The sequence below is a fragment of the Poecilia latipinna genome, unplaced genomic scaffold (assembly GCF_001443285.1).
Source record: "Poecilia latipinna isolate Pla-1442-1.1 unplaced genomic scaffold, P_latipinna-1.0 Scaffold967, whole genome shotgun sequence".
Lineage (NCBI taxonomy): Eukaryota > Metazoa > Chordata > Actinopteri > Cyprinodontiformes > Poeciliidae > Poecilia > Poecilia latipinna.
This window is the reverse complement of record NW_015113583.1, coordinates 28,081-51,689: the sequence shown is the minus strand read 5'-3', so window position 1 is coordinate 51,689 and position 23,609 is coordinate 28,081. Positions and strand designations below refer to the sequence as shown.

At 38.3% G+C, this 23,609-nt stretch overlaps 1 protein-coding gene across 2 annotated transcripts; it reads left to right on the top strand.

Moving 5' to 3' along the window:
- The first annotated feature begins 1,742 nt into the window (after positions 1-1,742).
- dkk2 (dickkopf WNT signaling pathway inhibitor 2) lies at positions 1,743-22,971 on the top strand. 2 transcript variants are annotated; one of them, XM_015049932.1, is made up of 4 exons: positions 1,743-2,250; positions 17,068-17,218; positions 21,204-21,335; positions 22,613-22,971. In XM_015049932.1, the coding sequence occupies exons 1-4, from the start codon at positions 2,059-2,061 to the stop codon at positions 22,861-22,863; spliced, it is 726 nt and encodes a 241-aa protein (XP_014905418.1). In that variant the 5' UTR covers positions 1,743-2,058; the 3' UTR covers positions 22,864-22,971. The 2 variants fall into 2 exon arrangements, with proteins under 2 accessions (XP_014905418.1, XP_014905417.1); XM_015049931.1 differs by having other exon boundaries at positions 1,749-2,250; positions 17,065-17,218.
- Positions 22,972-23,609: the final 638 nt, after the last annotated feature.

Below are 23,609 nucleotides of genomic sequence, written 5' to 3'. Positions count from 1 at the left end.
TATAGGATTCATTTTGTTCTTAAATCTGAAAATAGAAATAAATTTTAGCTTAATTTTTTTATTCTTTGTATTTTATCTAATAAAATAGTTTTTGCAGCTCTTGGTTTTATTTCATAGCAGCGGGGCTAAAACCAACATCTGCAATGGAAAAGTCAGGAACTGAACTTGACCCCACCAGTAAAAGTTTCCTGTCAACAGATTCTTCCACCTGAGCGTTGGCGCTCTGCGGCTCCTCCAGAGTGACCAAGGACAACCTTTATGATCCAAACAGTTCAGGCTTAGAGCTCAAACCGACTTATATTTATGATAATTATGTGCTAAAGGAAATGTTTTCATGATTTTTAAAGAATTACCATTCTAATCTCACTTTTTAGAACTTGAAGTCTTATGTTGCGTTGTTTCGTTTTATTCTGTTGAACTCCAATAAAAACACTGAGTAGATAGAAAAGCATTACACAAATAAAATGTACTATTATAACAGAGATCTTACCAAAACTGACACCATCAGCTTCTATTTACCAATCTCATCTTCATGAGACTGACAGAAATACTGTCTTCAGTCAGAGGCTTCTTCAAACTGCTGTAACACTAACTGGAACAGGAGATCCACAGTCTTCAGAATATCCAACTACTGAACTTAAATAATTTGATTTAATTTCCTGTTGGTGTCAGTAAAGTATTCTTGAATTGATTGGAATTGAATATAAACTGTTTTCTGAAAACATTTGGTTATTCTGGTTTTAAAATCTCTTACAAATATTTGGGGGATATTTGTGAAACATTTTAAAAACTAGACATTATTATCCTCCCACTTTACATTGATGAATCTTTGTTTTGGGCAGAGGTGAGTAGTAACTAGTTACATGTACTTAGTTACATGTAGTTACATTTACTTCAGTAACTTTTTTGAAAACATTTCCTTTTAGGAGTAGCTAGCGCTGCTCTTACTGGAGTAAAATGTCTGGATTCTGTGTCTGCACAACACATGGACAAAACTGCATGTGTTTAACAAAACACATGCAGTTTTGTTAAAGTTTCATAAGATTTTTATTGAAAGATTTGGAAAAATGTTCTTTTGCCTGAATTTATTTATTTTTGTTTCTTATATAAATCATCATCATTTTGGTTCTTAAATGATAAAATATTTCCATCTAACTTTATGTTTCAATCCGTCTGATAATGTGATTTTTTTAAACATTAAATGATTGATAATTTGATCAGTTAGTACTTGAGGAAACTTATTGCCGAATCCTTTTTAACCCTTACTCGAATAATTGGACGGCTACTTTTTACGTTTACTGGAGTAAAAATATGTTGAAGTTTTGCTAATCTTACCTGAATACAACTTTCCGGTTCTCTGATGGTTTTGGGTTATCACATAAAATCCTGATAAAATACACCGAAGTGTTGGACAAAATGTGGAAAAGTTTTAAATCAACCTACAGCAGAGGGAAAATCAGAGTTTTTATTCGACATTATGGAGCCAGAATGTACCGTACATTAGAGTCTCATAAATAAATGAATGACTCTAAAGATGGAAAAGTTTCCTCCTTTCTCATAATGACTCTTTTTAAACCAGCCAAACTCTGACTTTTTCTTTGCCTCCTTTCTTCCCCATCTTACCTCCCAGTAAAAAGGGTCAAGTGCTCCGTTAAAACACACAGTGTATAATTTTATGGGCTTTTCCCGGCGGAGGCTGCTGCAGTCGGCGTGGAGGAGCGGCAGCCGCGGATCAGTTTCAGGCTTTCTCAGATGCTGAATGGGGGCGGAGGAAGAAAACTCATTAGAGTCCTATAAAAAACAGAAAGTATCTGCGATCATAAAGGAGCCTGCAGGAGGACAGAGAGCCACTCAGCCGGTGGAGACCTCCTCACACACTCCTCACACACTCCTTCATCACTCAGCCCGTCAGCGCGCTCGGTGCGTGGCGCACGGACAGAGCCGGGGCGCGCTGCTCACCCAGACATAAACTGTAGCTTGTTCCACAGGATCAAACCTTCTTTTTATGATTATTATTATTATTATCATTACGTTGAAACCGCGGTGTTAACTTAGAGGATGCTCGACTCAGCTTGGAGTAGATGCTGCTTTGTGCTGTTTCTCGTCGCTTCTGTGAGGACGGAGGCATCCCAGGTGTCCGAGGCGCGTCCGAAAGCCAACTCCATCAAGCCCTCTTCCCTGGAGGAGACGCCGACCCAGGCAGCGAACCGGTCCGCCCCGGTCACCAGGAAGCAGCGGCTCCTCCCGCAGGTACGCTCCTCCAATTCCTGACCTGCTAAAAAATGACGTCTGGTGATTTTACGCACAAAAAGGAGTAAGATAAAGTCGCAAATGCTTTTCCTTTTCTGCTCCATTTCTTGTTTCTTTTCTTGCCCAGCTCAAGTTTCGCAGCTTTTAATGAGCCTGAACTGCATTTGATCCGCTGAGGATCAGAATCTAAAGCGCTTTGCCTCAAATACGGACTAGATTGTTCAATATTGATTATGTACTGATCGATTGGTTTTGGTGAAACATTTACTCTGCGTTTGCTCAAACGACCAAAAAAGTTTAATTTCACTGCTTTTACGGACTTAAGGCGACATTTGATGGGGTTAATCTTCAAACACTTAGAGCACTTTAAACAATATCGGTGATTTGAAACCAGAATCATTAAATGCTTGATTTCTCCAAATTTTGCTGGTTTTACATTAGACAACATTTAAAAAGTGCTTTATGCCTAAAAATCTTTGAAATAGTCAGTAATTTTGTGTTTTCACAAGTAGAACTGGAAACTTAGGCATCAAACTCTGTTTCTAAGATTCTTTGATTGTAGAATAATGCAGATTATTGTGGTTTTTGTTCTTTAAAGTGATCTACAACAGCACAAATAACCTGTTTCTGTGTTTCGCAAAAAGTGTAAAAGCTTCAAAATGTTCAACCCTAAGTTTAATTGATGAGAGTTAAACCTGTAGTTCAAGTTTAAATGTCAGAGTGTTGCAGTTTTTATGCTAGACACCATTAAAATACTCTAAAAGTCCTAAAATGTGTCTGAGTTTCACATGGAGAAGAAAAGATTGCCAAGGAATTACTTTGTAGCTGCTTTTATCATTTTTATCCACTTTTATAAAGCAAAGGTTTTACTCACCGTTGATGTTCTGAAAGCACTGAAATGACTCCTTTTCTTGCGGTTTTGCAGAAAGAATAAAGGTGTCATAAATCACAGAGTTTACTGTTACAGATTGCTCTTTATAGTGGATAATTAGGCACTATAATTAGGTTGCAGTGGTCTGAGAGCAGCAGTCTGTCTAAAATGAGTTTAATGCTCCCAAAACATCTGAGAAGCTGTTTTATTATCTTCCACATAAAAAGTAAAAGTTTTACTTCCCAATAATTACGATTCTTTGATAATATTCAGGTTATGCTAGTATAAATACTGTGGTTTTTAATCTAGACACCACTTAAGCCACTGCAATAGACATTTTTGAGTATATTGATAAATATAATAAGCATTTCTGAGACCATAAGCTGAAGTATAATCCAGTTTAGGTCTAAATATTCCAGTTTTTATATTTTGTTCCCTTTGAAGTGATCTATGGCGAAGAGAACCCATGAAAATGACACATTTTTGTCATTTAAAATGAATTAAATGATGGTTTAAGACGTCACAAACTTTATCATAAAGGTTATTTGATTAGAGTAGAATGTTACTTTCCATGTGTTAAAGGATCAAATGCAGTCCAAGCTCTCTAAAAACGGCGGAATTGCCCTTTACTTAAATGCCCAAATTGGAATTTATGATTCAGGATTGAACTCCAAAAATCACAGAATAAAACCTGAAACAAGCTCTTCCTGTCATGTGTGGATCGTTAGTGGAATTTGGAGCGTCGGACCCCTCGTAAACCCCTAATTGCCTTTTCCAACCTGACGCCGCTGGCGGGAGCTGCTAGCATCCACAGTAAATCATTAATGCAGCAGAAATGTGAGAAAAAGTTAACACTTGAGGTAATTTTCTGTCTGGGTCTTAGTGCTGTTAAAGTGGTCCAGACGCTTGCTGGGATTATGGGGCCCTTACGGGGCGTCTGGGGGCTCCGCTAACGCCGCTCAGACTGTGGTCAGCTCAGGTTTTCATCTCACACTAAACACACAAACGCTTTTTAACTTCTAATCTAACTGTTAGGACTTAAAGTCAAAGTCCAGGTCGTTAAATCCGCCTCTCTGAGCAGCTTTCCAACTCAGTTTGAAGACTGATATCTGCTCTTGTCCGTCATATTCACCTTTCCTGTTACATCATTTTGCTGTTGCGGTGAAGCCCTTTAATACCTGCTAAGTGCTGCCGGCCGGCTCAGACGCAGGAATCGCTGGAAAAGCCGCTCTCTCTCCTCTGCGGAGTGTGGAAAAGCAACCTCAAGCAGCGCTGCCAAACCGCAGATTGAACGGCTGCTCTACCGGTGCCACTGCCGCAGTGTTTGGTGGTTTCGGGGGAGCAGACAGTGGGGGGAACCATCTGCATGTGCAGAGACCACCACAATGCCACGGCGGCTTTCCACAGCATCAGGATGCCACAGGGCAGGTTAAAGGTCCGGGCTGCATCTCTTCATCACACTGCAAAAACACAAAATCTTACTGTAATTTTGTTTCTATCGCAAATATCTTAACACACTTGAAATAAGAAAAAAAATAATTTACAAGTAACTTTTCATAAAGAAATAGCTCCTTTTAAGTCAATAATTCCTTAATATTGATGAAAAAGTATTTGTTTCATTGGCGGATTATTTTGCCACAAATCTCTTGTTAGACGTGAAATAATCTGCCAATGGAACTAGAACTTTTTCATCAATATTAAGGAATTACTGACTTAAGCTCCTATTTCTTTATGAAAAGTTGCCCAGGAGTTAGTTTTGTCTTATTTCAAGTGTACTAAGATATTTGCACTAGAAATTAGACTAGAAATACTTGGTATGATTTTGTGTTTTCTCAGTGCATGAGGTTTTACTTATAGGTAGTAATTCCAGTTTTAGTTTTGAACTAACAACTGCAGGATTTTCTTTCCAAAGTTTGTCACAGTGGAAGTTTAAACATCTTCTCTCTGTCGTTTGTGAGGCTAATTACTGTGATTAAAGCAGCTGGGTGCAGATTTGGAAGAGTTTGCTTAAACTGTGAATCAGTGGGTTACGTATTATCACTCCTCTGCACTACGGCTCACCGCCCAGGGTGCCAACATCTGAAGGCCAAAAGGTTTTCAAATCAATCAGTTTTCTATTGTTTGTTTGAATCACCAGTCGAAGGGTTTGGGGATCATCTTTGTGGTTCTGAGAAGTTTGGCTACGTTCCCACAGCAGGAAAACCCAAATCTGACTTTTCCAAGCCAGTCTGAACGGCCCGGTTCTGATCTTTTCATTTCCCCCAAAATCCAGTTCTTGCCACTTCCTTATGTGGATCTAAAATGGTTTTCAAAGAGTCTGCGGTTTGAACTTTCCTGTCGCATTTTATCCGACTTTTATGTCTTTGTCGTGAGACATGCATTGCGATTCTGCACCACAAGAAGCCAGATCTGCTCGTAAATAATGACTGAAAATTATAACTATGAATTTCAGGAAGGGGTGAAGTCGGAGAAGCATCACCTTACAGTTCCACCTCTCACAGTTCAGACTCCACAAACAAACAGATTCCTCTGCAGACGTTGTAGTCAATGCTCCAGTAATCTCTGTTGCTTGTGCTTTCATTTGATCGGCGTCCGTTATTACTTTCATAAACAGTGCGCTGCTGTGTGATGTCTGCGTTCTTGTTTGGGATTGTGAACCGTTCATATAGAAGTCATCATTCAGTAATATGAACGACCACATAAAAGAAAAAAATAATCAAAGAATTGGAACTGAGCATGAAGACCCGCTGTGTGAACGCAGCCTTAGAAGAGACTTCATCAGGCATGTGTGTATAAACCAGGCAGGAAGCATCAGATCTGACCAGTTACTTTATTCAGTGAAAATAAAGATTAACTTTATTGAGCAATCTGGGCAGCAGATGTCCATTTAGGATTCCTCTGTCTCCAGAAGGCGACTGTTAAGGAAAAGGACAGGAAGTAGAAAGTTTATCATTTTGATGTGAGAACAGACACTGCTGGGGTCTGATTGCTGCTCTTTGACTGCGCCGTATTAGAACTAGAAATGCATAGAAATACCAGTTTACTTGTAAAAAAGGAGAAAGTTTGAGTATTTTTTTTAGGATGATGGCAGTAGGCAGCATGAGGTGGCGGAGGGGCCACACTGCTTTGCTCCATTCTGCAGGAATCTTCCTTTGGCTTCTCATTTAAGATTAATAAAAACCTCTAGCTGTTAAACTACCACACCACATAGAACTCAGTTTATTCTTCAGAGGTTTTCAGGTTGTTTCCTTCAGTGGTTCTTGGTGCAGCGCCCCCACAGGTGAGGAGGGGAACAGCTTTTCTAAAAAGGTTAAGATCGTTTGACTCAGTGTAATATGAACATAAACCACAGCAGCTGAAAATGTAACAAATGTTGTAACTTTAGTTCCCAATAAAACTTAGTCTACCCGACTGTGTGAAAACAACCTAAGAAACTTTCTATTTCTTTAGATTTCCAGTTCAATATTCCAGTTCCAGCCTCAATATTATTTTTTTATGCCACAATGTCAATTATTTACAGATTAAGAAGCCATTTAGAGAATTTACAACAATATTTCTGTGAGTGAAGAGGAGGAACAGACACCCAAACATGTTAGTATTTCCCTGCTCCAGACAGGAAAATGCTAGCACTGGCTATGCTAGCCAATGCTAATGTTTCCCTCCTTCATTTGGCTCAGGCACAGAAAAACAGCAAGTCGATAATAAATCACATTATTGAATGAACCTGCAGGAGTGAGCATCTCTGATCTGAAACACATCAAACATATTTCTGAGTTATCTGGTGAATTTCGTTCTGCATCAGATTACAGGTGGGTGATACTTAAAGTTTTATTGCAATATTGTTTGCTAATATTTTGATAAAAGTGATGATAAAATCTATTTATCACTTTTTTATGTAACTGTCTGGCTGTGACAGCAATCAGAACCAAACAAACACAAATCCTGCATTTACATTATTAATGTGTCACATAAAGAAGTGTGACTAAAAAGCACACAGTATTTCATCATATTTGTTAAACTTATTGATATTTATTGATACTCTCAAAAACAATTAGTGGAGAAAATAGTAAAAGTAGAGTTTTTGCAACATTTGGTTTATGCCAAGTGTCCCAGTCAAAGTAACAATCTGATGGAAAAGTGTTGTGTTTTAAAAAAATAAACAACTTTGTGAGAATTTCTCCCAATTCAATTCAATTCAATTCAGTCCACTTTATTGTGTCCCTGAAGGACAATCCATTTGCAACGAGTAGTGCTGACAGCCAACACATTCACGTAAACATGACAATTAATAAAACAAAGATAAGAAGATCCATCAGAGACAAATGTCAAAATGTCAAAAATGAAGATCATTCTCAGAGTAAGATACTAACCGCTCAGGACTACTCTGCCCAACCTCACTTCACACAACCTGAAGTACCGCTTCGGGACCCTCATGTGTGGTGTTTCCTCTGATGACAGAGGAGACCTGTGTTTATCTTAAAAGGCAAACAGGCCCGGATTTCCCATGATGCTCTTTGACTCCTCTTCTTTGTGTGGGATCAGCGTGGAGCTGAAGACGCTGCCGTTCCTGGAGTCTCAGAGCGACTTGGCTGTAAACACATGTGTTTTGCGTGATGAAAGCAGCAGCGTTTGAAGGCGGTGTGAGTGACTGGTGCGCCATCATCCCTATGTTACCCGATACTGGCCGTCTTCTGCTTCCAGGGCATGAAGTCTGTTTACTCAGCCACATTGTTTATTTGACTCCTTCAAGCCCGCGGTGCTCATTAACACCATTCATAGCTTCAGGTTTCTGACGCTGCTCCTGCCATCATGAGACAGAGTGAAAAATGACTGAACTGAAGGGGAATCGTGAAAAGTAAAGATTTCACCTTTCCCCGTTTTAGGACTTTGGTCTTTACAGCTGAATTACGGCTCATGTGGGTATTGTGTATTTTCTAGGCACACAGTCCCTTTTATAGCATCAATAACTATATTACCTTCTGTTGTTGATGCAAGTATAACTTTAAAGAATATTGATTTTGTGTCACAATCATATCTGACGCATTGAAATTGGCCTCTGTCTCTTTAAGAACCTTCTGTCCTTTCCAACACTCCCTAACATTCTGGTATTTAATGGCGATTATAAAAATAAAAATTCTTGCAAAGAAATGATATACTGACAACAACAAAAAACTAATTCAGGCAGAAAAAACACTTCTGTAAATCATTTTTCCCCAATATAAAATTTATTAAACTAATATTTACAGTAGGAAATGTTTATAAAATACTTCCTGTGACATCAGAGCAACGAAGCTGGTGTATAAACAAGACGTCTCACTCCAATATGATCTCTTGGTTTGTGTCTGGTCTGATGAATTTTAGGTAAAAAGTTTCATTCAGTGAAGTTACTCACAGTGAGACGAGTGTCAAAAGTTTTACTGACATGATTTGGTTTCGTATATCATAAAACGTTTCGACTGTCATTGATCTGATACTGACTTAGTCTCGATATCTTGGACCGATCCGTTCAGCTCTGCGACCAGCATTCACTTTTTCTTGGACAATCGTTTGCATTGTGTTGTTGGCTTTACAGCAGTCCATCACATTGAGCATGCATGCAGCGACAGTGGAAAGGAAAACTTTCTTTTAACAGGAAGAAACCTGTAGCAGAACCAGAACTGGGCTCATTGTGAGCACAGTGTTGTGGTCAAGACCACCTAACACGAGACAAGACAAGACCAAGACCAGAGTGTATCAAGACCGAGACAAGACCAAGACTTTTAGGGTCTGAGACCAAGTCAAGACCAAGACCAGCGGCTCACGCTACATGATACGACAAAATGTGAAATATGATCAAAATTACTTCTCAAATTGATCTGAAAGACCCATATTCCCATAAAAACACCTAGATATTAAATACTTAATAAATTTAACCAATATTAAAAGCAGTACAAACTCTTGGTTCTGCTATGCTTCCATCTCTGTTCTACGATCTGCTTGCTCTGTTCTGTCAGGTCAGCATACGCTGTCAGATCGTCATACGCTTAGCACAAACTCACGGCTATATCTGTCACACACTCATTACCATATAATTTTATTTAATCAGCAACATAGAATCATTACGTAGATAGTCATACACTTTATTAACAGCTGTATGGCATCCTGACTTAGCGGTTAAGTAGGTTAATGAGTTTTACACAGGCGTGTGTTGTAGTTGACTGCAGCTGCAGCCAGACCTGCTTTAAATACACTTTGAAACCACGACAACGCATGTATATCTATATAGTTATCATTTAAAACAATTTAATGACTTATTTTCGTCATAACTTGTATGTATGCTATTCTGACAGCGTATGGTGATCTAACAGAACGACTCTCAGGACTCCAGTCCTATCTAATAAATAAAGAGATGAGCAGATGAATCGTACTGTTCATGAATGTCGCATCAATATATTGCAGACTTTTGGACACAGCGTTGTCCCATATATGTGACAAGTCAGTCAACATCTCCGCAAAATAATTCAGCACAGTGAGTGATAACATTTTTCATCACAATGCTTATGTGTCTCTGCAGCCAGCTTTGATAACATCACGTTAACGGAGCTTACCTTCTTTGAGCTACTTTTCTAAGTGACGAAAAAAGTTAGACGTTGTCTACCGTCTGTGAAAGCGAAGCGCTGCTGAGTTAGCTGTGGCCATCGGAGGATTTTTTATGATTTATGGAGCGCTATTATATTACTGACGATTAGACAAACATTTTTTGCCGCTGAGAGGAAACCACTGCGCATGTCCTGGAGCGCCACGTGCGAGTGAAAGGTGGGGAGGGGAGGAGGAGGGAGAGTGAAAGGTGAGGAGGGGAGGGGGGAGTAACAGAAACACGTAGTTGCTTGGATTTTAATCGGTGCGTTTTGCATCCACTGAAAACAAAGATGTTAACAAATAAACTATATAGTGTACTGTATGTTTAGTGATATTTTAACAGTTGCGGTCTCGACTGGTCTTGAAATAAAATGCCAAGTTCTCAGCGCCCGAGACCGAGACAAGACCGAGACCAAATGCGGTCGAGTCCGAGACGAGAACGAGACCATCAAAAAAATGGTCTCGAGACCAAGACCGATCTCGAGTACTACAACACTGATCTGCCATGACCGACTGGAGGTTTTTATGACAAAGAAATTAATCCGATTTGACATCATTTAACCTGAAATAAACCTTCGAGATAGCAGCATCATTATCTTCAGAAATAAATGCAGAGAACTGTGAAAGCAGTGAGAACTACATCTGGATTTTCAGTTTCTAATCACCATGATAATCACTGCAGCCAGAGGAGAATTTTTACTAATTAAACTGAAACAGATGGTTCTGTTAGAATGATGTGTTCTTTTGCTGTCATTGTTATATTTTTTAGAGTTTTTATGCAGACTAGACCCGAGAAGAAATTACATTCCTGCTGTTATTTATAAGCATAACGGAAAACTTCCTTGGAAATGACATCATAACTGAGGAATGGGTAGATGGAGGTAAATACGGGAAGGATTGTTCAAAGATCCTGCAGTAAATCCCTTGTAGATTGTTGCTCCCGCACATTTAGTGTTTCTCTTCAAAGCAGCGGGTCTTCACCGACACGAGACCCGCGGTTTCCCATATGGACCTGTGTCTGTTTATCACCAGCATGCAGGGCAGGGCGCAGAGCACGCACCGTGTTTAGATCCAGGGGCCGCGCTTTTATGTGTGAAGGCAAAAATAAGGGAGCAGATATGAGATGGGGACGATGCATCCGAATGTCCCTCAGAAGTGAGACGAGGTGCTTTAAAACGCGACAGGGGAGATTATCAGCTGCGGTTGGAGGTCCCATATCGCTCAGATCTGTCTTTCAGTTTGGTTTTTGATGGAAGAGGTGTCCTCAGGTCTGCGCCAGCCTTTCAGATTCATTGTTGCTGATCTGAAAGTGTAGCTCAGCCGGACGGACAGATCTGAAGTGGCCCAGCATGTGGCTGGCCCCGCTTGTCTCAGTATTTAGATAACAGCACATTTTTCTTGTCAGGGGAGAAAAATTCCAGCTGCAAATTCCCAAACTTCTCCTCATATTTCCAACAAATTCATCTGCTTATGTTTGCCCCAGCAGCCCTCAGGAATGCACGCATCTCTCTTAATAAACAGAGCCCAGCTTTGAAGTTAATGCTTTAATTCAGAAAAACTATTTTCACAAAATTTATGAAGTATTTAATCAGATTAAGGCCGGAATTACGACATATTGTTTTAATTAAGGAGTATGACTATCAGTCTGAGGACCATCTTAATGTTGGTTCATTAGGCAGAGGCTGGAGCCGGAGGTGATTAGACCGACGGCAGACAACCTGGTCCTTTCAAAAAACCAGAGACTCCAAGCCAGATTATTACACGTTTAATCTGTCCTCAGACAGAAATGTTAAATGGCAGTTTGTGCTTTGAGAGTGCTGAAGGTTGTTAAAGATGGCTTTCTAGAGACATTGTTCGGTAAACAGGAAAGATGTGGCCTGTACTCGGTTTTTAATACCTTTAAATCTATCTAGAATTACATCCAGGTGTGCAGCATTATCACCTGCCTTCAGTGACTTGTAATGTATTATGCAACATAGCAGAGCTGCAGTCTATAATGGAACAAAATGCATATAAATTCACTGCATGAATGGGAAACATTTTATATGTTAAATGAAGAACTAAAACCGACAGAATTGTAATAAGATTTCTATATTCTCCAAAAGATTTGAGAAACCTGTTCCCCTCCTCGCCTGTGGGGGCGCTGCACCAAGAACCACTGAAGGAAACGAGATAAAAACCTTTGAAGACACTGAACACAACTTCCTTCTTCAGTAAAATCTGAGTAGCGTCAGATTTTATCGATGCCTGACGACTACGAGTCATTTCTGCTACTAATGCGTTGTTTTGGTTTTATTTACCCAGAATGCCCTGCGTTGTAGTCCACTTCCTGCTTTTGGAGCGGTCTCCCGTCCGTTTGGTGTTCACATGCATTCAGATCTCAACAGAACCAAAACCAGTTTATAGGTGGATCAGAGTTCGTTTTTTGGTCAGCATTAGAGTTTGGTCCACAAAACCCAAAAAGAAAAATAATAACATTAACCTCATCCTGCTGCTTCAATAGGATTTAACAGGAAAAATACAACCTGCTGTTGACCAAATGTTGATAAATAAATTCCTCCGAGTCTGTTTTTTATCACTGGCCACACTGGAATATTTATTTGAATACTTATGAATTCAAATAAATATTCTGTTTATAGATATTTATTGATATTTAACTTGTTAGCTAAATATTTAGTTTGGATCCAAACTAAAGTTTAGTTTAGACCGATAAGCCAATATTTAATCCATTTGTTATATCCATTAACTTCCGGGTTAAATATTTAGTTTAAAACTGTGACATTTATGAACAACTGTATAAACATATGAAAATATGAAAAATAACCTTCATAATTTTCTCAGGCAACAGGCTAAATAATTCAAAATATTGACCGTGCAGCTTTACAAACAGCTCCTCGTATCACAGACTGATGATGTCTAATTTATAAATGCTGCAGTTGCTGTTTGTGAAATCCCTGCTGGGGTTTTGTGTTTATAAACTTTGCTGTTGACTGTTTTTAAACACCAACTGGAGATATTAAAAGAGCCAACAGAGTTGATGAACAAATCTTGACATTTATAAATCCAGAGTACAGCAGCTCTCTGCTCAGCTCTTCCTCTGCTTTCCATGTTGAAGCTTTTTATTTTTAGTGTTTTGTTTTGAAATAAAACACACAGTAAAAGTGACACAAACTCATAACATTAAACTGTGGCACTCAGGACATTTTAATTGGTGTCTGTGAGCCAGCAAGTTTGTTAAACTCCAAACCAGCTGCTGTGGCGGGAGAAATGGCAAAGCTTTCACTGAACAGAATCAAATCCAAGTCATTATTATTTTTATGGAATATTGTTTTTAGTCAAAGTTTATGCCATTTTAATCCATGCAAAAAGATTTAATTATGTGAAAATATATCTAATAATGAGGTACAGAGACATGGGTGAAAGGATAAGCTTTAATAAAAAGCTGTTTCCCTCTTTTTCCCTTTTATTATAGTACATAAAGCCTTTCTAACAACCACCTTTAAGAAGCATTAGAGAAAATCTATAAAACACCATGGCTCTGTTACTTCCATCAACACGTTAAGTGTTTGATTTCTTGGAATCTGACATGATGATGGATGAGCATTCAGCTTGAATTCAAGCTAATTTCTCTTTGGCTCTGTCAGCGACTCCATCTGTTTTCAAAGAGTCAGACTGGCAACCGTCCAGAAAGCTCCAATCATCTTAATTTTCCAAAGCTGAAGCACAGAAGAAAGAAATTATAACATACTGGAATATTAATGCTGTTGATTTAAACATTTTTGTCTGAACTGATCCCCGTTTTGTTTAGTTTTTTTTCCCTGTTTTTTGTTTGGCGCGACCACCCATCCTTACGGACGCTGATACGCTGAACCCAGGTTCTTTTTCTCTAAGAGTGTGGATGTAATTATTTCACCCAGACTCAGTTGGGTCATGTCATGCGCAGTCCCGAGTTGAATAGTTGATGTTTGTCAGTGGTGAGCCGCAGTAAATCAGGTCTGTCAGCGCAGTGCCAGCTGAATGTGGATGCGGTGCAGCAGCCCAACGCGCTCGCCTGAAACTCAACGCCGTTCATGTCGGTTCCTCCCCCGCCTCGCTGTTAGCATGTTTTTGGTGTTAATCTGGTGGGAAAACTTTACACCTTTGATCATCTCTCAAACTTTTAAAGGTAAATATGTGGTGAATAATAATAATAATAATAATAATAATAATAATAATAATAATAATAATAATAATAATAATAATAATAATTATTATTATTATTATTATTGTTATTAATAATAGGACGTGAATGTCAGCGTGTTTCACCTCAGAGTTTTCACATCTTTATTTCTCTATTAACTCGGTGCAAATTTCATCACTTTATTTCATACATCTACAAAGTTTATTTGATTTGTGGTGCATTTTACACCAAGCGCCTTTGCTTCCGCTCCAAGTCCAAGAACAAAAGGACTTGCATGTGAAAGGAAAGATACTGGTTCCAATAAAACTTCTCTCTGTATGTGGAAAATGTGGATGCTGTAACTGCTAAGGTGTGTCTTTTTGTTTTTCTAATGATTTCAGTTCCTTATATCCGCTGCTGCACTTTGTAGTCTATTTACTCTTTCTGAAAAAACCAAAGTCGAATTTCAGCTAAATGAACTATGAAGGAAAATGATTGCCTGCTAAAATTCCCTTCAGTTCCAGCTCATTAAAACTCTGAACACTTTGTGAGGCCTGAGTGAAAGGGAAGCATTCCTAATCACATTTATTTTCAGTTGCAGGCAACAGTTTAGGGAAAGAACAATTCCAATCAAGATTATTTTGATGTAAAAAAGAAACGTTGGGAACTTAAAGCAAGTATAAAAATACTCAAAAACAGTGAGAGTCTGGTGCAGTTATCTCTAATAAATCATGAAGAAACACAGATGGTTGTGTTTGGCTAAGATTTACTTTGGTACAAAGCCTTATGTAGGAGCACAGCCTTGTTGTCCAGTTTAACCAGTTATTTTAGGTTTAGTTTAATGGTTGTTTTATATTGAAGCTATCAGAGCAACTTTTCATTTTGGTTCCACTTTTGTTCTGGAAGGATGAAGTCAAAGCAGCGATGCTACAGTATTTATTTTATTCGGTGTATTTCTACTGTTTGAGCTCTTTAGATTACACAGAAAACGCTTCATTTTTTATTTTAATCAAATAGCTTGAAGCTAGTTTAATCGCCATCAGGGTCAGGTGAAAATGAGTCCTTCACATCTCAGAGGAGGAATTTTGGCTCTCTCTTTTTTGCAGAATTGTTTTCAGGCACAAACAACTTGTTTAAGGTAATTTTACAGCATCACAGTAGATGCAAGTCAAGACTTTGACTAGACCACTGTAAATCTCCATTTGGTTTTACTTTTGAGCCATTAGTTGGTCATTAATTTGTTTTCTGGGAATGTCTGCTTCACATGGAAAGATAGTTATTCAGATTTTTGACACCATTTTCCGACAATCTTGAGGATGCTGCGATTATGGTGACGGCTCTAAAGATATTCCTGCCGTGTGTTCAGAGTGATTTGGACCGTTCTGATCGGGGATATTCACCATGTCGGGTTGTCTTGGCCCTCAGCGTGTGTGGTGTTTTCCCGCCGACAAACGAGAACGCAGCCTGGTGAATGTGACGCGTAGCCAATCAGAGAGCAAAGTGGCAGAAACAACATTCAGGAATCCAAAATGCAGAAGACCAAACATCTTCCAGGGGGGACCAGACGTGGTTTTGAGTCGTTTTTCTCCGTTAAAAATAATCCACAAACTGTCGCCATTGCTTCTTCCCGGTAGGCCATGTTTGTTTACTCTGAAGTCACGTTTGGTCTCGAGAGATTTTGAGAGATTTCCATTTTTTCATCTGAATGTTGGTGAGTGAAATCGGTTCCTCTGTGGCGTGTTGTCTTAGGTTTTGAATTTTGCAGTGTGACCCAGGCATTAGACTCATCTTTGTGTTCTTTTTGGGTTGAATCATGACCTCTGACCCCAGCGAGGATAATCAAAGTCTGCAGAGATTAAATGTCCATGTTTTCACCATTTTAGATGATGCTTCTCTCTGCAGCTCACTGGAATCTTAAAGCTTCAGAAATCACTGTCACCTTTTCTTAATTGCTGTCTGACTTTGTTTCTCATCTGTTGTTAAATTTGTTCAGCTCATGTCATCATGTGTTGCTTTTTGAGGTTTTTTTAGCCTACTTCATGTCGGATGGGTTCTGTTTATGATGATTTATTGATTCTGAACCCAAAGAAATCCATTTTGCTTTCACTCAGGATCAGTTCAGCTTGATTGGATTCCCTCTTCAACAAGTTAATTAGCAATAATGTTTTGTATTTGTGGTCAGTCTGATATTAAACTGAATTTGTGACAAATTAAAGTGCAACGTTTCACAGCACTGCAGGTTCGATGAGGACAGAGTTGGTGCTTTCAGCGCTGGGAACGGAGGAACATGTGCTGAGCAAACTCTGGATGCAGTTTGGTTATTTTTAGTGTTTTCACAGGTTAGACGTATTAACCTTGTTAAGTGGACATGATGCCTTGAATTCAGTTTATTTATGAAATGAACCAAATCCAGATGATTATCTCAGGGTTTCATGGAAGGCTTTGGCATTCTGAAAATTGATTTAGATTCTGATTATTGAGGGTACAATAAATGAAAGACTTTCAGTTCTTATGGAGATAAAGGTGTACTATTCAGTTCAGATTAATTTTTCAATACAAAAACAGTATTTATTTATTTATTTATTTATTTATTTATGTTTAAACTGAAGTATTGCCTTTTCTTTTACATCACAGTTTCATGTCACCTTTATGTTGATTATATTCTTTTAGCTCATTATTTGAATTCATCAAAAAAATTTAAATAAAATAAGAAAATTATTTAAAAAATAAAAATTTCAAACATTAATTTCTTGGGGAGTATTTCCAGTTAACATTTCTTATACTGAAATTTAATGTTAAAATGTTTATACTTAATTTTACTTTGTAATTTGAAACTTCTGATTTTTCTTTCGCTCAATAAAACAACAATCTAGTTTTACTGACTTTTTTTGCTGATGTTTAATTTTTATTTTAAAGTCTTACTTATTTATCGAGTTCTTTTCAGTACAACTCAAACTTCACCTCAGTGTTTTTCTTTGGTTTTAATGTGAAACCCACAGGTTTAATATTCAAATAGAAGAATTTCCTAACATTTCATTTGCCATGTTTCACTAAAATAAAATTATTTTTTAAAGAGTTGAAGATTTCATAAACAAAATGTAAATATTTACAGTTTTGTGTTTTTGTGCCATACAAAGTTTAATAACAGTTTTGTTTGTGTGTGCAGCAGGTGTATCCGTGCAGCAATGACAAGGAGTGCAGCGTCGGCAGCTACTGCCACAGCCAACAGCAGGCCTCGTCGCGCTGCCTGTCCTGCCGCCGCAGGAAGAAGCGCTGCCACCGGGACGCCATGTGCTGCCCTGGGAACCGCTGCAGTAACTGTGAGCACGCACACTTGCTTCTCATTTCATTTTAATTATGCAGAAGTTCAACACTGAATTCAATAACTGGATTTCTTTTCTTTGAGGCGTTTTACCACCAAACTGATTTAGACTGGAAACTCTGTTTGTTTTGGATCAGATATGAGTCTAGTTTATTTATTAAGCACGTTCAAAAAACAAGTTTACAAAAACTTTACAAAAATAAGATAAATAAAAGACATAAAGCAAGTATTAAAACTCGGGCCGGAACCTTAAAATGTTAACTTTGATGAATTAATTACATAGATTTTGAGTCAATCACTTTTTTTTTTTTTTACATTCAAACGTTTTGAGCTGGAACCTTTGTATTCAGTTGTTTCTGGTACTCCTGTAAAGCTGATGCACAATAAACAGCAATAGACAGCAAAGCCAAAGCTGCTTCTTAGCACCGGGGTTCATTTCTGTTTAAAAACCAATCTGATTGGACACTGGGCTACTGTTGTGTTCAAGTTGTTCTAAATTGAGTTAACCTATTAGCTAAGCTACTCAATGGTAAAGATGTAGCAGCATTGCAGAAGTCGCCACTGTTAGCGTTAGCGTCCACAGAAATTTCATAAGTTATCATGAATGAAATAAGTATTTATTCAATAATTTAGCAGCAAAAATATTTTTTTGAATTGAAAATGTTGCTTTTGTTTGTCCATATATAGTTTTCAATTAAAATCCAATTAATCAATTACAGTTATCTGTAATTCATTACAGATAACTCAATTTAAAATGATAATTGAGTCTCACCTCTGTTTAAAACATTAATAAAAATTTGTTCTTGTTTATTTTCCTGTTGATTCAGTGACAAATCGAACTGTCCTCATAAACAAATGAAGCCGAGGAGTGAAGTGTTAAAAATCAATTATCTACACACCATCTGTGAAGTGATGAAAGACTTGCACTTAGCATTTAGCCTGCCTTGCTGTGCAAATCTTCATTAGTGCAAACCGAGAACCCGCATAGCATAGCATGAGATTAAGAAAAGTTAATATCAAGTCCTTGTTTTTGTGCATCACTTACATAATGTATTTTAGCAACGTTTCGTCTTTGTGGTTTGAGTTGCTAAAACAATCCTCAGCAGCCTGGCTTCGCTAGAAATCCTATTATGTTTGCTACAGATTCAGACGTGTAGAAAGGCAATAATGAAACATAATTTACTTAAAACTACACATTTTCATGCACCAAAGAAATTTGCTGGCAAGATGAAATAGTGTGGAGTCTTTGCCTCACTTTCAGTCTGACAAAAAAAAAATCAACAATTTCTGTATTCCTAAATACTGGGTTAGCTGTAGAATAACAAAATATTTCTGATCTTCTTGCTGTTTCTTGTGATATCACTCAACAGTTACGAGTGAAGGAAGTGCATAGAGTTGCATTCAAAGCCTCTATTTACAGCTGAATTTATAAACACTGTTAGATCTTTACATATCACCAGCTGGTGTTTATAAATCCTGAGTTAAACTTTGTGTATAACTCCTGTTTTTATTGGTAATAATAAATAATGTCCATAAACAATGACTGTTTAAAGTATTGTAAAGGGATTTATGTGTTTCCTGCAGACACTCGGAGGACAGGAAGTTAAAATGTTTGAGATTTAAAACCTCACACAGTGACTGAGTATTGTCCTGATTTAAATGCTGCTGCAGTAAGTACGTTAAAATCAAAAGCCTGACTGAGTCAAACCTTAACTGGTGAATGTTTCAGCCTTTGTTGTAAAGCAGTGTTCGTACAGAAACCGTCCTGTAGCTCACACACTCACAAAGATTTATTATTTTCAGTGAATCAATAGATTTATACATCATACTCTTCCCAACCATGTTGGAAAACAGTTCAATATTTCTGTATTTTATCTTAAACATGGTAATAAACCTCACTCCATATTCAAGTCAATTTACAAAAAAACTTTTAATTTTAATCAAAGATACAATCAAACAGATCCTAGTTATCAAACGGCATTAGTTTATTATTTAAATTAGTTTAAAGAGATCAGAACAATAAAACTTCTCTTTTACATTCTCACACATTACTTGCTGTGTAAAACTCTTTCTGGGTGACGAAGCTGCCCAGAAGCCCTAAAACCATGTTTTTCACTTAGTGAGAAATTTTAAATTTAAGAATAAATTTTAAAATACAAAGTTCTGGGTAAAAGTCGTTCATGTTAGTCCAATATTTAAGGTGGACACATTTCTGTTTTCACACACATTGCCACCCAAGAATGCTGCTTTATTGAAAAATTAGGTAGAAGAAATTAGAAAAGCAGAAAAAATTAGCAAAAGACTGTTGGCATGGCAACAGTGATAAATAATCGATAAAGGTGGAGCACCAAACCTTTAACATTTTGGTTTTAAGTGTTATGAATGATATCCTGAGTGTTTCTGTCGACCTTAACAAGTTTAGAGTTGAGCTAAAATTTCTTCTCCTATCAGTGAAACTTCTCTGTGGGCTGGTTGGATGTAAACCAGAGAAGATGGAGCGATGTTTCTGAGAGCCATCTAAACAAATCAGCGAATGAACCAAACAGAAATAAACTAGACACTGCAAGACTGCACAAGATTGAGTTACAGAAAGAAAGTATTAACATGCATGCACATTAGAAAATAAACACCAATCTATAATGATGTTTAGGCTCAATCAAACGAGAAAAAACAGAAAACTAATCAAAGGCACATTCTCTCTGTGTTACTCAACAGACTGATCCATTTTATCTGATAAGATCTAATTAAACCAAAACTCCAGGTTAGAAATCAGCAGTGAGTTCTGGTGTCTCTAATTCTGTATTTTCTATAAATATACATAAAAGACATTTGGAGGTGGCTCAACTTGAAAATGACGGTTAATCTGCTGCTGTGAAAATTAACATAAGAAATTAAAGTTCATCAAATTGATTTAACATGAAACAAGCTGTCTAAACATTGTTTTTAAGTTCTGATAGCTCATTATTCTTAAATTGAGTTATTATAACTTAATACGGTAATTTAAACTAAGTGATTATTTCACATTATGTAGGAAAACTGTCCTCACCAGTTGAACAAGCACATTTTTATATTGTTTTCAATAACATTATCAAGTTAAAGTAACTACTTATCTTAAGTTAGAAGATTTTAAATTCTTGATTCAACTTGAATAAACTGCTCTTGTGCTTTAGTACAGCTACCAAAAAGCATGCAAAATGCATTTTGTTCTCCAATTTTTCTGTCTTATACATGTTTGTTCCAGTTTCATGAAACAACAGGAAAATAAAACTCCAGCTTTTAACACACATCAGAAAATTTCACGACCAGCTCAGTCACACACATTTGCAGCACTGCTACAGAATCTATGCAACAATAACAAGATGGTCTAGTTTTATCCAGATACTTCACTCACTTCTGCATGCTGGATGCTTGAAACTGAAATTAATACTCAGAAAACGATTCTTTGACCACTTGGGGCCTTCATATATTTGATCAATGAATATCAGAATGAATAAAATGCAGCTGAACACTGTGGTTTCCACACGTTTCACCCCAATACAGATACTCTATTCAAACCATGGCTGCATCAGAAACCAATATACTTCAAAGATGTGACATCTGACATGTGTCCTGAAAATCTTCTTAAGTTCAGTGTCTTTACACCCACATAATGGGTGTTTTTAATACAGCAGCAGCTGGAAAGAGAGGAAAAAGGTTCAGGATTCCTTCTCTGATATTCTACTGAAAGTTTTCTGTTCAGTTCCCAAAGTGCTCAGCATTCCCGAAAGTCGTGTGTCTCAGGCCTGCAGTACATTCTGGTCTTTTGAAGAGTCTTTCTAAGAATCTCTATTGTTTCCATGAAAAGGTCTGCAAAACAAAAATCATGTGATCTAAATAAACTCCAACAAATCTGCGATTTGTTAAACAGCCAAAGACGGCAGGCAGATTAAAACCTCTTCTGTTTTTAATGACCTTGATGTCTATTCTTTTCTTTCTCGCTGCAGATATTTGCGTCTCCATCTCTGAGAGCGTGCTGTCGCCTCACATCTCTGCAATAGATAACCCCAGTGTGTTGTCCACCAAAGACCACAGCTGGAGGAAGAAAGGGAGGGGCCAGCCTAAGCATGTGCTAAAGGGTAAGATTTCAGCCTGAAGGGGTCTGAATCTGTCTGTTGTTCCCCTTCTGGAGGTCTGTAAGTATTCATGGACGCTGCCAGTCCACAAACTATGTTGATAATTGGCTTTCTGCTCTTGTGTCAGCAATGGTGTACCCGAAGCATAACATTACAAAACCACAAAGCTTTAGCTGTTTCTGCACCTAGTTGGAGCCGTGACGGCAGTTTCACAGGGAGCAGCACACTTTATGTGAAACATAAGAACAACCACAGAATGGGGGTTAGCTTCTATATTGCTAATAAGTCACTGAGACTCCAGGTTACCACTCATGTCACCTGATTTATGTTAATGTGAGACTCACATCTGAACACACAACGCACCAAGCTGAAAAGAAACAGTGCAAAAGTTTTAAACCAACTTTTACATTTGTAATACTGACTTTCATGTGCACTGTTAAACATGTGAAAGTGGCTCAACTTGAAAATGAAGGTTCACCTGCTGCTTTTAATATGTCAGAAAAAGTATCTAAAAAATAGAATAAGGAAGCATTTGTTATCAAATCACTATAACTACTTTAAGTTAAAAGAATTAAAATTCATGTTTCAACTTGCATAAACAAAATATCTGATAATACTTTTGATGGAACATCACACTGAATTCTCAGAAAAATTTATTTTGAACGGGATTTAAACAATGTGAGAAGATCTTGTACTCAACCATAGCAAACTGACGTTTATATTAAAATGAGCATTTGCCTTAATAACACACCAGAGGCAAGTCAATGTAGTACACAAGATACAAAAACCTGCCGCTAAGCACCCTGGGAAAAAGTTCCCACTGCCGTTAGCAACACAACTTACTGCTCTGTTTCTCTTTCACAAACTCAAACATGTAAGTTAAAAATCTATATCTTGCAAAATTTGTTTGACTTAACCCTCTAAAACCAATGCCTGCTCTGGAGAGTGTGTGCAGACCCAAGACCTTAGAGGGTTAAAGAGTAGAAGTTAGTTGATACAACAAAATGCAGCTCAAATGTTTTACAGTGTGAAAGTGTTTAATTCTTCTACGGACGTTTTTAGATTTTCTTCAGACTTCTGCTACAGTCTCATAATAACAAACCCCAAACACCTACAGCTGTGAATGAAAGATGGCTCTCTAAAGTACAGGAGTCTGAATGCACATGCACTCCACACTTTTCAGTTCACAAAATCCAAAACGGTTTTGGGCCAGTGAGTACTTTTTGTTGTTTTGCTGTTGGCTGCTTTTTGACTCATCATTTCCTGTTCTCCTCTCTAAGGTCATGAGGGCGACTCCTGCCTGCGCTCGTCCGACTGTTCGGACGGCTACTGCTGCGCCCGCCACTTCTGGACCAAAATCTGCAAGCCGGTGCTGCGGCAGGGAGAAGTGTGCACCAAGCAGAGAAAGAAAGGCTCCCACGGCCTGGAGATCTTCCAGCGCTGCGACTGCGCCAAGGGCCTCTCCTGCAAGGTGTGGAAAGATGCCACCTCCTCGTCCAAGTCCAGGCTGCATATGTGCCAGAAGATCTGAAGCGGAGGCAGCTGCCATGGGCGCGGCGGACGCCTCTGTCTCCGTCTGCCACGGAAAGTTTTAAGGGAGAGAATGGCTTGTGGCTGCACTGAGAGGGAGCAAAACACAGAGACTAACAAGATACAGAACAGGCTGCTGCTGCGTGGGTTTCAAACCCTGCAAGCGGACAGCGATTGGAAACGCTCTGATGTGTTCGCCGTGAGCCGCCGCCACCGCTCTCACGCTCAGGCACGCATCTTTCAGACACACAGGGATGGAAGAGCTTTTCACCCTGCTTCAAAATAAAACACATGTTCAGCGAGCCACAGAGAGAGCCGACGGATGCTGTGATGGATGTGGACTTTGTCAAGGTGGAGGCAACTGATGTAGCAAACTTCTTTTTTTAAGCTAAAATACATTAAAACAAATATTCATTACAAGCCTTTCAAATCAATATTTTAAAGTCATTATTCTAATATTTCTTAAAGGGGCATTATTATGTAAAATTAAGTTTTAAAATGTTATTCCCTCATCAAAAACCAACCTGGAGTGTTGTTTTACATGTTTGAGAAATCCTTGAATCTCCATGGCAACCATTCAGTTGAGTGAACTACCTGGGTGGATCTAGTCACACCTACCAGATGCAGCTCCTCCCCCACTCAGATCCTTCAGACTAGCCAGCAGGAATTAGCATTCACCTGGTGGAACGGCTGGGCTCATTATAGGAGCTCCTTCTCAGTGAAATACTGGTAAAAACGTGTTAAAGG